Source organism: Chanos chanos, chromosome 5 (assembly GCF_902362185.1).
Source record: "Chanos chanos chromosome 5, fChaCha1.1, whole genome shotgun sequence".
Taxonomy (NCBI): domain Eukaryota; kingdom Metazoa; phylum Chordata; class Actinopteri; order Gonorynchiformes; family Chanidae; genus Chanos; species Chanos chanos.
In genome coordinates, this window is record NC_044499.1 from 48430815 (window position 1) to 48444392 (window position 13578).

The 13578-nt window shown below is 46.3% G+C and overlaps 1 protein-coding gene across 1 annotated transcript in view; it reads right to left on the minus strand.

Annotated features, from left to right (window-relative positions):
- Positions 1–13578, minus strand: part of bmpr1ab (bone morphogenetic protein receptor, type IAb) — a 21320-nt gene extending 7742 nt beyond the window's left edge. Inside the window, exons 1-2 of the mRNA XM_030773365.1 lie at positions 13502–13578; positions 5025–5260 (exon numbers count right to left, since the gene is read on the minus strand). Of these exons, the coding sequence (XP_030629225.1) occupies positions 5025–5091 (67 nt within the window). The 5' untranslated portion in view covers positions 5092–5260; positions 13502–13578. The remainder of the gene's footprint in view (positions 1–5024; positions 5261–13501) is intronic.

Genomic DNA, 13578 nt, shown 5'->3' on the forward strand with positions numbered 1-13578 from the left:
TGCCTCTGACCGCATTCTCCCAGCCTGCAGGCAGTCGCGCCAGAGGCCCCGCCTCTTAAAGAGACAGTGACACCATTTTCCACCGTTTTCGCTTAGTCTGTCCAAACACAGAAACGTAACACACACACACACACACACACACACATAGAGTCCTGCTATCAAAGCACACTTAAAACATCACTGAAAGAGACTAAACGGATTAAGGAATGGAGTAGTGGTTAAGAAGCATCTCCAGGTTAGATACTCAACCCTCTGCATTGTTTAATACAGAAACTCTGTGGAGTGAGTAATCTACTCTTGATGTTTTTCAGATGTGATAGCTGAAATCATGGCTAGTGCTCTGGGACCAGTCTAGAGTTCAGAGCCTTGGTGAAGGTGTCTCTCACAAGGGGAAAACATCTGGAATTTAACCTTATTAAAAATCAGCCCTTGAGTAATGCGCTCAGTCAGACTGAGGTAGTATTTCAGCCAAGAATGGAGGTTAGACAAGGTGACCAATGAGAAACCTGGTGGGTGGAGCCTTCGCACCTTGATGAACAGGATATGTAAGATGCAGTTCAAATGTTGCCACGGAAACAAGGACCACTAAAAAAAAAAAAAAAAAAAAAAAAAGATTGAGTAGAGAAATTTCCCTCTATCTAGGTCAAGTCTTAAGTTACAACAACAAAAACCTCGGTAAAAACATTAATGAGTCTGGTTAAGTGAACTGAAACCAGGACCGACCGAAAGACAACATACGGGACAAAAATCTGAAGTCTCTCAGAGCTCTACTGTAAGAGAACTCAGATCTCAAGGGCTCGAAGATTTCAATGATAAAAAAGACAATGCAACAACTCAGTGGGTTTTTTTTTTTCTTAAAACAAGAGCCTACGCTTACTATCGTGTTCGTGGTATCCGGGATGAAATATCTGGGAATAATCTCTAACTGTATGTGGAGAAAATGTGCATCTCTATGAACAGTGTGGCTCCAACAAAGAGGCTCCAAGGAAAGGAAAGGAAAAAAAAAAAAAGTGCAAATTGAAAGCAAATGGGAAGGATTAATGTGCTTGCACTATGGTAGTCAACACTTTGTGACAAACAATTATGGAGAATGCAGTTTCCCTTGCAAGCCCTCTCATTCTGAATGACAAACCACAAAACTATGTACTATATCGACCCTTTTACAAAACTCACCCCATTCTCGACTCAGACGATAACAACCGCACTGACAGAAGAAATGAGCCGTGAAGAAAAGATTGTCAGTGCGGCTGGTAGAGAATATATAACGACCAGATAACGGGGCTCTCCATGAAGGCTGGAGCGTTAACACAAACCTGGCCCTATCCAACAAGAAATTAGAACCATTATACTTGTATGTTTCTGGATGAGGGCTGAAGCTCTGGGAAATGTCTCACATGTAATAATCCAGTGTTATTGGAAACGCTGCTTGTTAAAGGGGAACGAGCTGAAAGGGGCGAGGGAGGGTGGGGTGTGTGTGTGGGGGGGGGGGGGGGGGGGGGGTTGTAGAAAAAAGGGCAATGTGTGGAAAAGAATGACCCATTACCAGACAGACCAGTAAACCGTGCTGGTTTTATTAGTGTGGGTCTCGAACAGGACCTGAGACACCTCCAGAGTCCTGGCCATGTCTGCCCCCCCCCAACCCACGCAACCAAAACCAGAGTATAAAGGGCCTGCACAGTCTCCTGCTACAACACACACTCACACACTCACACACACACACACGCACACACGCAATACCCCCACAACACATGCACATGCAAGCCTACCCACAGGCACAGTCCATTTTCCCTTATTCATAATGCATTCTCTCTTTCTCCTTCTCTCCCACCCTCCCTCCCTCTCTCTCTCTCTCTCTCTCTCATATGCATGCGCTTCTCTGAGCCTCTCTTTCTGTCAGGCAGTGAGTATTGTTTCCGGAGAGCAGCGTGTGTTTGGTACTGTTCAGTTCAATGAGAGCAAGCGGCTGGCGTAATACAGGAAACGGTTAAAGTGTCGGGGATATGCAGAGCACCAACAATAGACTCAATGAGCTTCCTGTAGTACAGGCCGGGCGGCCGGCCCAGAGCAGCAGGGCAGGCTGGGTGGAGACCGCGGAGGAGGTCGGGCAGGACTGCCAGCGGACCAGGACAGCGACGGTGTCTGCCATTCGCCGTGGCGCTAAACGCGAGAGAGAGAGCGTTTTGTCGTAAGCCACAGAAACACTGCTGGGGGGGGCAGGACTCTATGGCTCAGAGGACCGGCATGACAAAAAAAAACAAACTAAAGCCTCACGCCTGGCCGTGTAACACCTCACGCATCTTGTCTTTGTGAATTTTTTTTTCTTCTTTTTTTTAAAACCAAAAAAGGCAGCTTTTGAAAAGATGATTCAATTTGGTTGCCGCATGCGACTCCTCCCTGAGCGAAAACAAAGGCCCAGAGCGCAGCAGACTCACTCTGCCCTGACGAGGTTGGATTTACTCTTCTGAATGCAGAAATTCAGGTTTCACATAGTTTAGTGTTAATAAGCAAGGCAAGCTTGGAGCAAGTGACATGACACGTCCATGAGTAATTGGCCAGTAATGAAGCAGAATTAAAAACAAAAACAAAAACAAAACAAACAAAGCTTGTCAGCTATATGAAACGAGAAACCGAACTCTTCATGGTGCCATCTAACCGATATTAAGGCTAAAATGTCACTGTGTCTTTAAAAGGAGCCTTTGCAGTGACCGAGGGTGGTTGCCCTTTGTTTAATGACTCTGGGCTAGTTTACGAGTGAGAAGGAACTGCTTCCAGCACCCATTCCTTCGGCCGTCCCTCACGACGGTGGAAATAGCAACAGGAGAGTCGTATTTTAGGAGTCTGAGAAGCCAGCGGTGGCCACACCAAGCAAAGAGTTATAAAGGGTAAAAAAAAAAAAGCGGCTTGGGTGCAACAGCGTTGGATTCAAAATAACCCATGGTTGTTTCATCCAGCGAGGAAAAAACCCAGATCAGATTTCCACAACAACAACACAAAAAAATCAAAATAAAATAAAATAAAAACAAGACAACGGCGAAGCCCTGAGCTGCTAAACCTCAGGCCTTAGATGAGAAATGACTTTGATTATTTTCCTGCTTTACTTAAAAAAAAAAAAAAAAAAAAAAAAAGGGGGTTATCTGCTGAATCGCGTAATGGCTTTGTGATCTTCGGACAAATTAGTTTCAAAGCTCCAGGCAGTTTATCGCTTCTCCATCTTGTTTTCCTTCACAATCTTTGAAAATTCTTCCCCTTGAAGTAGGAAAATGCTCTCTCCCATGGCCTTCCTCTGCCTATGAATAGGCTCCGCTGAGGATTCGGAGGGATTCTAAGATACCCGGTCCAAAAATAGAGGAGCCTCTTTGAAAAATAAACTCCCAATGTTACACAAAAAAAAAAAAAAAAAAAAAAACAACACAGTTCCGGAAATCTGGTATCATCAACAGCTGACCGTTGGATAGATGAGAGATAAAGTCGAGTTCTAAGAGTAAACACGCAGTTACTGTCCGAGAGCGACCAAATTCACCTCAACTAAAATTACCACTGCTGAAGTATTCTTGACGTAGCGGCAAAACTCCAACAAGCTAATACGAATGTGGTTTTTGATCTGTGCAGCCATGTAAGACTTTAACTTTACAATGTTTTCCTTTCCTGACTCTTCATAAAATGAATACTTCATTTTAGAGCAGACATCAATCAACTGTAAGAGGTCAGCTGGAAAACACACACACACACACACATACCTACACACACAAGAAAAATCCCAATCATCCCAGTCATCCAATCAGTCTTATCCAAACCCCTGTGTCTTTGCATACAGGTTACTGCCACAATCTGCTGACCACAAACACACCAGTGAGAGATATATCCCTTACACAAACACAGAAATCTACTCCTCACCCTCCAACCCCCCAACACACACACACACACACACACACACACACACACACACACACACAAAGACACACACACTCACCAACCCCTGCCTCCCATGAATGATAAACAAACACACAGCTGATAACTTCCACCCATGCCAAATGATCACCAAACATACATTGTTCTACACACACAGGACCAAATGTCTCTTTGTTAAAGAACAACCCTGATTCACACCTCAGGATGAATTGACTCTGACCTATAGAGAACTGCCACAAGGCAAACGCTAACTACCCAACTGACAGATAGATGAAGCCGCTAGATGAAGCCGCTAGATGAAACTCCACGTAAACGCAATGTTATGTTCTACAACGCAGGACACAGCATTTTTGGTACAGCCTGTCTTGAGAAGTAGCATGTTTCAAAAGAAACAAACAAAAAATGCCTTTTCCTGTAGTGCAGAAACACTGTATGCTCATTTTTGCACACTCTCTCCTGATCTGGAGGGATCAGTTGGTAGACAGTAAAAGAGAGCACTCTACAAACTGAAATGTGTTTAAATTACTTTGACATTCTACGGCTGTCGGACGCGTCACATATGCTAGCTGACGGGCCAACGACAAATCAAAGATTTAAACTTCCTGTGTAACCTTTATCATTCTGCTGATCTACCACTATGTTCCTTGTCTATAAAACATCGGGTTAAGCAGACAAGACAACTGAAAACACCAGTCGTAACTCAAACGTTGAGAAATAATTTCTTTCTGCCTCCATCTCTAGCGTCTGCTTTGCATTATCAGGGCTTGCTGTCTGTTCCTGTCACGTCAAACTCAATCGGTCGACAAATGAAAGCAAAAGAGCAGCCCGGTGGAGCTGCATTCAGAAAAACTTCATGAAACACGTTTTTTGCTTGCTCTGGGACTTTCTTATTAAAGCCAGACCCCCCCCCCCCCAAAAAAAGTCGCAAAAGTCTCCTTTTCGCCAAAAGTACAAAAGTGCAAAACTGAGCTTTCTTTTGCTCAGTGGATGACTCAGAGAAGTCTGGAGCTCCCAGACTGATGATTAGTAGAGATGTCCTGTTGGCCAGGAGAACAGCAGCATGGCTCTTCTCCATCGGCCGCGGTTGTCAAACGTTCACCGTAACGAGCTCTTACCTTCCGCTAAGAGACCGAAGAGGAGGAGCCCTCCAAAAACGCTGAGGAAGGCGGCGATCCTCTTCATCGTTCCGGTTAAAGTTACGGGCAGCTGGGTGGCACTCTCTGGCCTTCGCGAGCGTTTGGCGGGTGTGGCGTGGATGACGGCGGGAACGGTGACAACGTGAGGAGAAAAGCAGATGCTCGTGCTGAAGGTTTCAAAGTTCCTCTTTCACTGCTTCCTGTTGTTTAAGACCCTGGAAGAAATGACAAACAAATGTTAGCGTTAGCTCCAAGTAATCTGCTACTAGTTTAATACTAGAGACGTCACATCCGGTAGTTGTCAAATGCAACAAGCTGTTTCTCTCCTCTAAAATGAGGAGAGTCTTATAAGAGCTTGACCCCTTGACCCTACATTAGTCTCTTTAAATGCCCAGCCTGCTGGCAGAGGGACTTGGTCAGGGATGCACCACAAAAGGCCGGTGTTGGGGTCTGTCCAGCGTTAATAACAAAATGTGTCTGCTCCCTTGTACCTCCTGCATGCTCCTCTGCAATTAGTGGCTCCCAGTGGCTTTTCAGGAGTGGATGGGGTAGGGGGTGGGGGGGCAGAATTAGCGGGCACGGGAGAGGGGCTGGTGTCTGTCACTTCTCATTTGGCCCGGGGGGACAAAGAGCCCCGACCTGTGCCCTACTTTTCACACTTCCCTGACTTTTGGGTAATGGAAAAACAATGGCAGGGTTCCATTCACTGGTGGGTTATCCCCCTTAAGACAGGCTCCAACACACCACCTCCCCACACCCTCCACCCCACCTGCTGCACCGTCGCTGTGGAAGCATCTTAGACTAATTCTAATGTCGTTCTCGTTCGTTTCTCTTTGATCTAATGCTATTCACCGGTTTCTGTCAACTGAGATCCACGAGTTGTCCTGACTCTCTAAAAATGCAGAGGCAGGTTTACAGAGAAACAAAATGTACGTCAGACAACGCAAGAGTGTGTTTAATAAGTACTACCCTTCCAAAAAAACAACCAAGGCAACGGTGATTTGAACTTCAAATCACATGGGGGCCTGATGGGCCCAAGAGAGGGGCATCTGTGTGTGTATGAGTGTGTGTGTGTGTGTGTGTGTGTGTGTGTGTGTGTGTGCGTGCGCGCAGTGCAGCAGAGTGTGTGGTAGAGAGGAATACAGAGAGCTGCAGTGTGGCTGAGACTCTCTGTGGGCGTGCCAGAGATAGCCATTAAACGAAGGCTACAATGCCTCAGGCCAGGAAGCACTGAAAGAGAGAGGGAGAGCTACTTACTACAAGAGATCTGACACACACACACACACAGACACACACACACTTACTTCCATCTGTAAACAAGAGCTTCCCCCTCAGCATGCTGACAGGGCCACAGCAGTTCACTACACGAGGCATACGCACACACAAATTCACAACCCCAAGCCCATGCACACGCGCACACACACGCACGCACGCACGCACTCACGCACGCAGACACACATGCACACGAACACGAACACAAGCCAGGCCACTTTCCAAAACAACCTGCTCAAACATTCCGTATTCAGTCTAAACAGTTAGAGAAACCACCAAAGTGTGTGAGTAATTCTACAGAAACAGGGCAATCACAAATACAAAGCTAGACCATGGTAGAGCCTGAAGAAAAAAAAAAAAGATCTTCAGTACACTGTTCCATAACTGTAGTACTGAAGCAGCTATTTTGTTGCTATGAAAAGCAGAATAGTTCATGGTTACGAGAAGTGCCAGAGCTTTTGGCAATCTAAGCATCCAAAAAGACCCAGTCCCAGCGCGCTATGGAACGACCACACAGCATTGCTCCTGAAAAGCCCAACTATGCCTGTATTCAGTGTTTCAGAGTTTCTCATCAGCTTCCTTTAAAGGGGCAGAAGGAAAGGAAGCAGAGATTGGGAAGGGGGGGGGGCAGTGGAGAGGTTTGGCAAACGTATAGGATAACAGCCCCTTTTAGCAAATCAGTGGAGTGTACCATGGGAGGGGGGCGGGGGGGGGGTCTGGGAAGGTATTCCCACAATCGTCAGTCGTATAAGGGCAGAGAGGGAAAAATCGCCAAGGAGACAGAAATCTGAGGGGCAGGAGTGCGAGTAGAGGCAGCTTCTTTCCCCAGGGTGCTGCTGTATTAAGAATGCCTCCGGAAAAAAAAAAAGACCTCCCCACCACCTCCCCAACATTTTTTTATACAATGGGATAGAGCTGTAGACTTTCACGGTAAACAGATTTTTTTTCCCCCCTGCTGTACTGAAAATAAAGATGAAAGATGAAATGGGTTTGAGTAAAGAAAAACATTTCTCGTTCATGTCTATGACACAGACATTAAGAACAAAAGAAAAATACTGGACCCTTAGAGAAGCCAAACAAACCAAAGAGATGGACTGTAATTTCACCTTAAATCCAAACTGCAAAACAAACCAAATTCTGCATCTCTTCAAATCAGGTGTGAATAGAATACATCGACACATTTAACACCACAGTTTCCTGATTTTCACTAACAAAGCGAAAAAAAAAAATTCTTCTAAATCAAAAAAATGCGCTGTAACTCAACCAACACGGTTTTTACGATGAAACAGAAGGGTTCTTAAGCGCAGCGAAAACAAACAATATTACCGCACTGCACGCCCGTATACAAAAAAACATCTACTCAACATGTTCAACTGTCTGCACCGACTTTTACGCAAGCCCTAACGCAAAGGATTTCTCGTTCATATGCACAACAGTGGTGGCAAACATGCACTAGACACACACACACACACACACTCTCTCTCTCTCTCTCTCTGTACTCTGTACTAACATTGGCCGTGCTGTCTGACTTGCATGCTGAGTGAGTATGGTATGTCTGTGTGTTGGCATGCAGCCTCCTGGCCCCTCCTGGGGCCCTCTCCTTGCAGGCAGGCCCAGCGCCTCTTCTCCCTCTCCAGGCACGTCGCTCAGCGGGGAGAGCAGACTTCCCGGCTCCACGCTCATTGTGTGCTTGGCTGCCCCTGCACCTCATCCCAGCCTGGATTAGCATAAGAATACCAACTGAGGGTTGTTCTACGCTGCCCAAAAAAACCTTCTTCCTGCACTCCCTCTGTTCACTCAACTCACTCACTCCCTCATCATCACCCCCCCCCCCCCCCCTTCTCTCTCCCTCGCTCTTATAACTCCTCGAAATCTGTCATGCTCTTTGACAGGAGAGATAGCAGCTTTCATACCACAGCAACCAGTCCACTGTTTATATCTACAGCTTAATCAAATGTGTACAAAGGCCTTTAAAGACATACGGTGGAGCGATTAAAGGGGCTATTGGAGTCAACGATAATCTCTGTATTGTGTCAGAGATGATAATAACAATCGTCTAGAAGTCACATTATCAACACAATACATGCTACAGAAGTCAATTAACAGGTTCAGTTGAGCCAATGACAGTGAGAGTGTCAGACCCCAAAACCTAACTAGGTAACCATATAAAACATTTTTATATTGCACAATTGCAATAAAATTCACAACTGCAAAGAGAACAAAAAAAAAAGTCCAGTTTGTCCCTGGGCAACAGAAACACTCAGACAATTTATGGAAAAGGAAGGGAAGAGAGCAGGTGTAATGGAGTGCTTTTAATTTTGCGTGTGGTTTTTTTTTTTTATTTCTATCAAACAGAAGTAGTGGACTGATACTGTGCAGCCAAAGACTGTGCATCTTGAGAAGGGCTATTGCTTTTCTCCATTAGACTGCTCTACGGTATGGACCAGATCAGCCAGACTCCAATCGACCCAAATGGCTTGACCCTAACAAGACACTACAGCTGTCTAGCGCTTCCCTCTCCAGGATCCCCCCCCCCCCCCCTCTCTGTTCAGGTCTCCTTACTTCAGACATCAGTCACTCGTTGGCCGAGGTCTGACCGAATTACAGTAAGCACAGTTCTCCACATCCATCTCCAGCTGTCCTTATGCTGTCTAATCCCTTCAGGTTCCCTTTTGCTGGACCACAGGAGGTATCTGGTCCAGTCCACTGCTCCACGCGCTGTTCAAATCGCCCTAACGCACCGCTCACGTGTATACATGACACTCTTGCTTTCTCATCTTTTAAGCAAAGGGGCGCTGATATTTCCTTAAAAGCTTTTTTGGTCATTCATCCGGCTGACCCCCACCCCCCCCACCCCCCCATCCATCTTTCATGGGGGGTGGGGGGGGGGGGGGGGGACACGCTCCTACCACGACATGTCCGTGAAAGTCTTGAGAACATGTCCACATGTCACAAGCGCCTCTGTGTGCTGGATCAGCTCTCTTCTTTTGACCTCAAGTCTGTGATCAGATCCTGGGAAACTTGTGCAGAGGCCTGCTGCGGATTCCATGGCTGGAGAGCTTCGTCACAGCCTGTAATTACTCAACCCGGCCGAAAATAAGGCCCAGCCTCGGAGCATGCGTATGCTCGGGCGCATTCTCACCCCCCCACCCCCCCGCCCACCCCCGAAAAAAAAAAGAGCCGGCTATCTTAAGCGGCCTCGAAGCGTCACGCAGTAATCATAGTGAGAACTACGCCAAGGGGGAGGATGGGCCACTGGTGCTTGGCAAAGGCAAGTCAGGAACAGAGGCAACTCTACAATTTGACAGTTATGACTGTACTAAAGTTTAGGTCTGCTTCAATCAACACGTGTTTCAAACGAGTACGTTTTTCACTGTTCAAGAGTAAGAGTCAAGACTATTAAGGGCAAAAACCAAAATAAAGACATAACTAAAACAAATGAGTAACAATACTGTTCCTAGGTTTATAAGAACAATACAATCTTTCTTTTCATCCAACAAAACTTGTGCAATGCAACAGACACAGAAAGAACAGATGTCTGCATCATAAAGGATAGATGTAGTTAGTTTTCTGACTTTTTAAAAAAAAAAGAAAAAAGAAAAAAGAAAAAAAAGTGGAAGATTTATCTGCCCCTTATAAAGACCAGAAGGCTATGTTTCTTCTTTTTTTCCATCAAAAAAACCCTCCTCTCCATCTACCATAAGTCAGAACACAGTGTTCCATACCTGGGGGAGGGGAGGGTGGGGGGGGTCCACCATGTTTCTCAACGTGGACCCGTTTTACGAGAGCGAATTCCATTTCGCCAAAACCTCCCAGCGGCCCCTGCTGCCTGCGGACCCGTGTGTGTGTGTGTGTGCGAGCTGTCTGTCCTGCTGAGGTATTTCGAGGAACACCATCTGCATTCATGAGTGTTTACTCCCCCACTGCATACAAACATATGTCATCTGAGCAGGCCAGTGAATGCCACTTTGTTCACTTTCTCTCTTTGACACACGCGGAGAGCGGGAGCGGGCCGTACAAAACAACACAGAGGACGTTAAAGAAAACACACTCCGCGTAAAGCTAGCTCCAGGGTCTCCGAGGCGTTTGGGCCACAAGTGGGGTTTAAAAAGCTACAGCGGGAAGAAGAGGAGGAGGAGGGAGAGGGAGAGGGAGAGGGAGGGGGAGGGGGGAAGGGAGGGGGCTTTCTTCTTTTCTAAACAGATCGGTTTCACACTCAGCACTGCTCTGGCTGCCAGACTGTCTGCGCAATTGCTCTATTCTATCCCCAACAAATCAAGATGTCTGCCACAAAGTGTTTACAAGCATGATATCCCCCCCACCCCTCCTCCCCTATCCATATAGAATTGTGTGTGTGTGGGGGGGGGGGGGGCATGCATGCTGTGCTACTCTTGGAGATCTGCTTTCTTATCACAGTGGGGGAGGTGGGCTGGTTTGGTTTAGTGCTGTGAAATGAAGCTTGTCTGGTGCCAAGGATTGGGTCGTTCCACTTCCAGAGGCGCAAAAAAAGTCCTAAGATCGGGTGGCGGGAGTAGAGGTAGAGGTGTGTGTGTGTGTGTGTGTGTGTGTACTTGGGGGTATATTTTCCACTACCTCCTCACACATTCCAGAGGTGCAGGGGAAAAGGCTGGATAAGAAAACCTTATCTTTTACTGCCAACTTTCAGACTCCCTTTCCCTTTCCTCCGCAGCTGAGCATGCTGGGTAAATCTTATGTCTTTCTATCTGCTGCAAGCTTATTCACAGAAGATGGAGGGACACATCCTGGCTAAGGGGTCAAACGGGTACCCCAAAGGTCAAGAAATCTGGGAAACATTTTCCATGAATCACCGTGCAATCTTAACAAACCCTCATTTGTTTGACCGTGTATGTTATGTTGTAGGAACCCGAAGCTACAACATAGGCAAACAAGTGATTAGGCAAGATGGTGCTTTCTGACATTTGGCATTCCAGTATTCTCTGTGGGATATACATACACACAAACACAAATAATCAGTTGGAAACGTTACAGTTTTTAGGGTGAGGGAACCGCTGAAAAAAAAAAAAAGAGGCAATCTGTCAAACTACTAAACAGTTGCAATTTAACAGCTCTAGGCAGAGACGGTCTAATTAGACCAGCGGGAGAGCCATAAAAAACAAACCTTAAACGCGTTTTTCTCAAGCCTCAAGAAACACGCGTCCTCACAGGCGCAACGCAGAGTGCCAACTCTTTGATCCAAATCGGAGACCCTGAGGTTCCAGGCACATTGCAGTGTGGCTAGGGAGTTCTGTCACCTCGATGTACCGAATCTATGACCTCACAATTATTAACAAAAGGAAAGGGAGAAGGTGGGAAAGCAACGCTGAAACGGGCTAGAACACAATGTAGCTGAATTCAAAGACAGTGGAGTCAAAGCCTCAAAGAAGCAATGACAGAATTATTCGGGTTGTTGAAGTCATTTTCTCCCATATGCACTCTGAAATGTCAAAGTGTTTGTGTTTATAATTCATGGTTAAGAGACAGTGCAAAGATCGTCTCACTCTAATTTAGGCTTGTGAATGTGCATGTGTGTGGTCTAAGCGTGTGTGTGTGTGTGTGTGTGTGTGAGTGAGTGAGTGAGTGAGTGAGCGCATGTCTGACTACACAGGAAAATGTTCATCTGTATTTGTGTGTGGGCAGGAGTAGTGTGTGTGTGTGTGTGTGTGTACGTGCGTGTACCATTTATGAATGTGCCAGTGTGAAGCAGTATGGGAGTGTGTTTGAGAAGAAACCACGGTAACGTTGAGGCTTCAGGAACACACTGGAAAAACTTCAGCGCTGGCCACAGGCGAGGGCCCTGTTTAAAGTCTGGCAGATCACACAGCCTCGTTCAGCTCCACATCCTCTGCAAACATGTGGCTGCAATTGAGTGGAACCGCCCCTCCCCCACACCCATCCGTCTAACCTTCTCCATGGAAACACCCCAGGTCTGCGCGTCGTCTCGCGAAACTACGCTCGGCCCGGACGGACGGACGATCGATCGATTTTATCCCGTGCCTTGCGCTAAAACCTCGTTAAGAAAACCAATTTAAATTAATGCCATCAGTAATTACTCAAAGCAATTCTCAGGAGAACAGTTCTTGGTTCTAACTGATATCCCCAGAACTTCTGGCAAAAATTAAAAAAAAAAAAAAAGAAAGAAAGAAAGAAAGAAAAAAAAAAAAAGGTCTTCCCTTCCCCACAGACAGGCTCTTTGTGGAGAGCGGTTCTGGGCTTTACGTGGCCGTGTCGGCTGGGCATCTGGACCGAGGGCTGTGTGTAAACAAGCATTCATTTCTTGACAGTGGGTAATTAATGTAAAATGGTCCAGAGGAGGTAGGCTGGAGGCGATCTGGACTCTTGACAGACCAATCAAGGACCAATAATTACGAGACAGGAAATCTCCTGATTGCCCCGAGTTTGTCTTTGTCTGAAGGGTACGGTGAAGGGTTAATCTCTGTTAAGGGCTGAGGTCATCAAGGGGAGCTATAACCCTCCCCATTCTCTCCACCTCTCCCTTTTCTCCACACAGAGAGACCGAGAGAGGGAGAGATAGAGAGCGAGAGAGAGCGAGAGAGAGAGCGAGAGAGCGAGAGAGAGAGAGAGAGAGAGAGAGGGAGAGAGAGCGAGAGATAGAGAGCGAGAGAGAGAGAGGGAGAGAGAGAGAGTGTGTGTGTGTGTGTGTGTGTGTGTGTGCGTTGCTAACATATGGAGTCGGTCATAGCTTGGCCATGGAGCAGAACCTCTCTTCAGTGGAGAGAAGAGAGTCACGGTTGAATTAAGAGAACGATGTGGTCGCAATGAACAGATTTGTAACGTGCAGGGGTAAACGTCCCCAGAGAGTGATGGTCTTTGATCACCGTAAAAAAAAAAATTACAATCAGATTCATCACCAGCAGTGAGCAAAGCAAACATGAATAAAATTAAACCTCGCTTTATTAGACAGTCTTGAATGTATGAACTGGAAAAACAGAATCACTCCTTTGAGCGCTATCTTGCAAAACAGATTTGGAGGACTCTAGAATTTGAACAATGCAAGACACTGTCTATAAATTACTAAACTGGGGAAATGGAATCCAAAAATGGCACAGATAGTTCTTTGCATTTAAATAAAAAAAGAAAGAGAGAAAAAAAGAAAGAGAGAAAGAAAGAAAGAGAGAAAGAAAGAAAAGGCAGCAGACTGTTACCTCACAGGGTAGCCGGCATGGCAGTGCATGATGGGAAACGGGGCAGAGGTTGCAGCTGCTCACTGTCATGAGTGTAT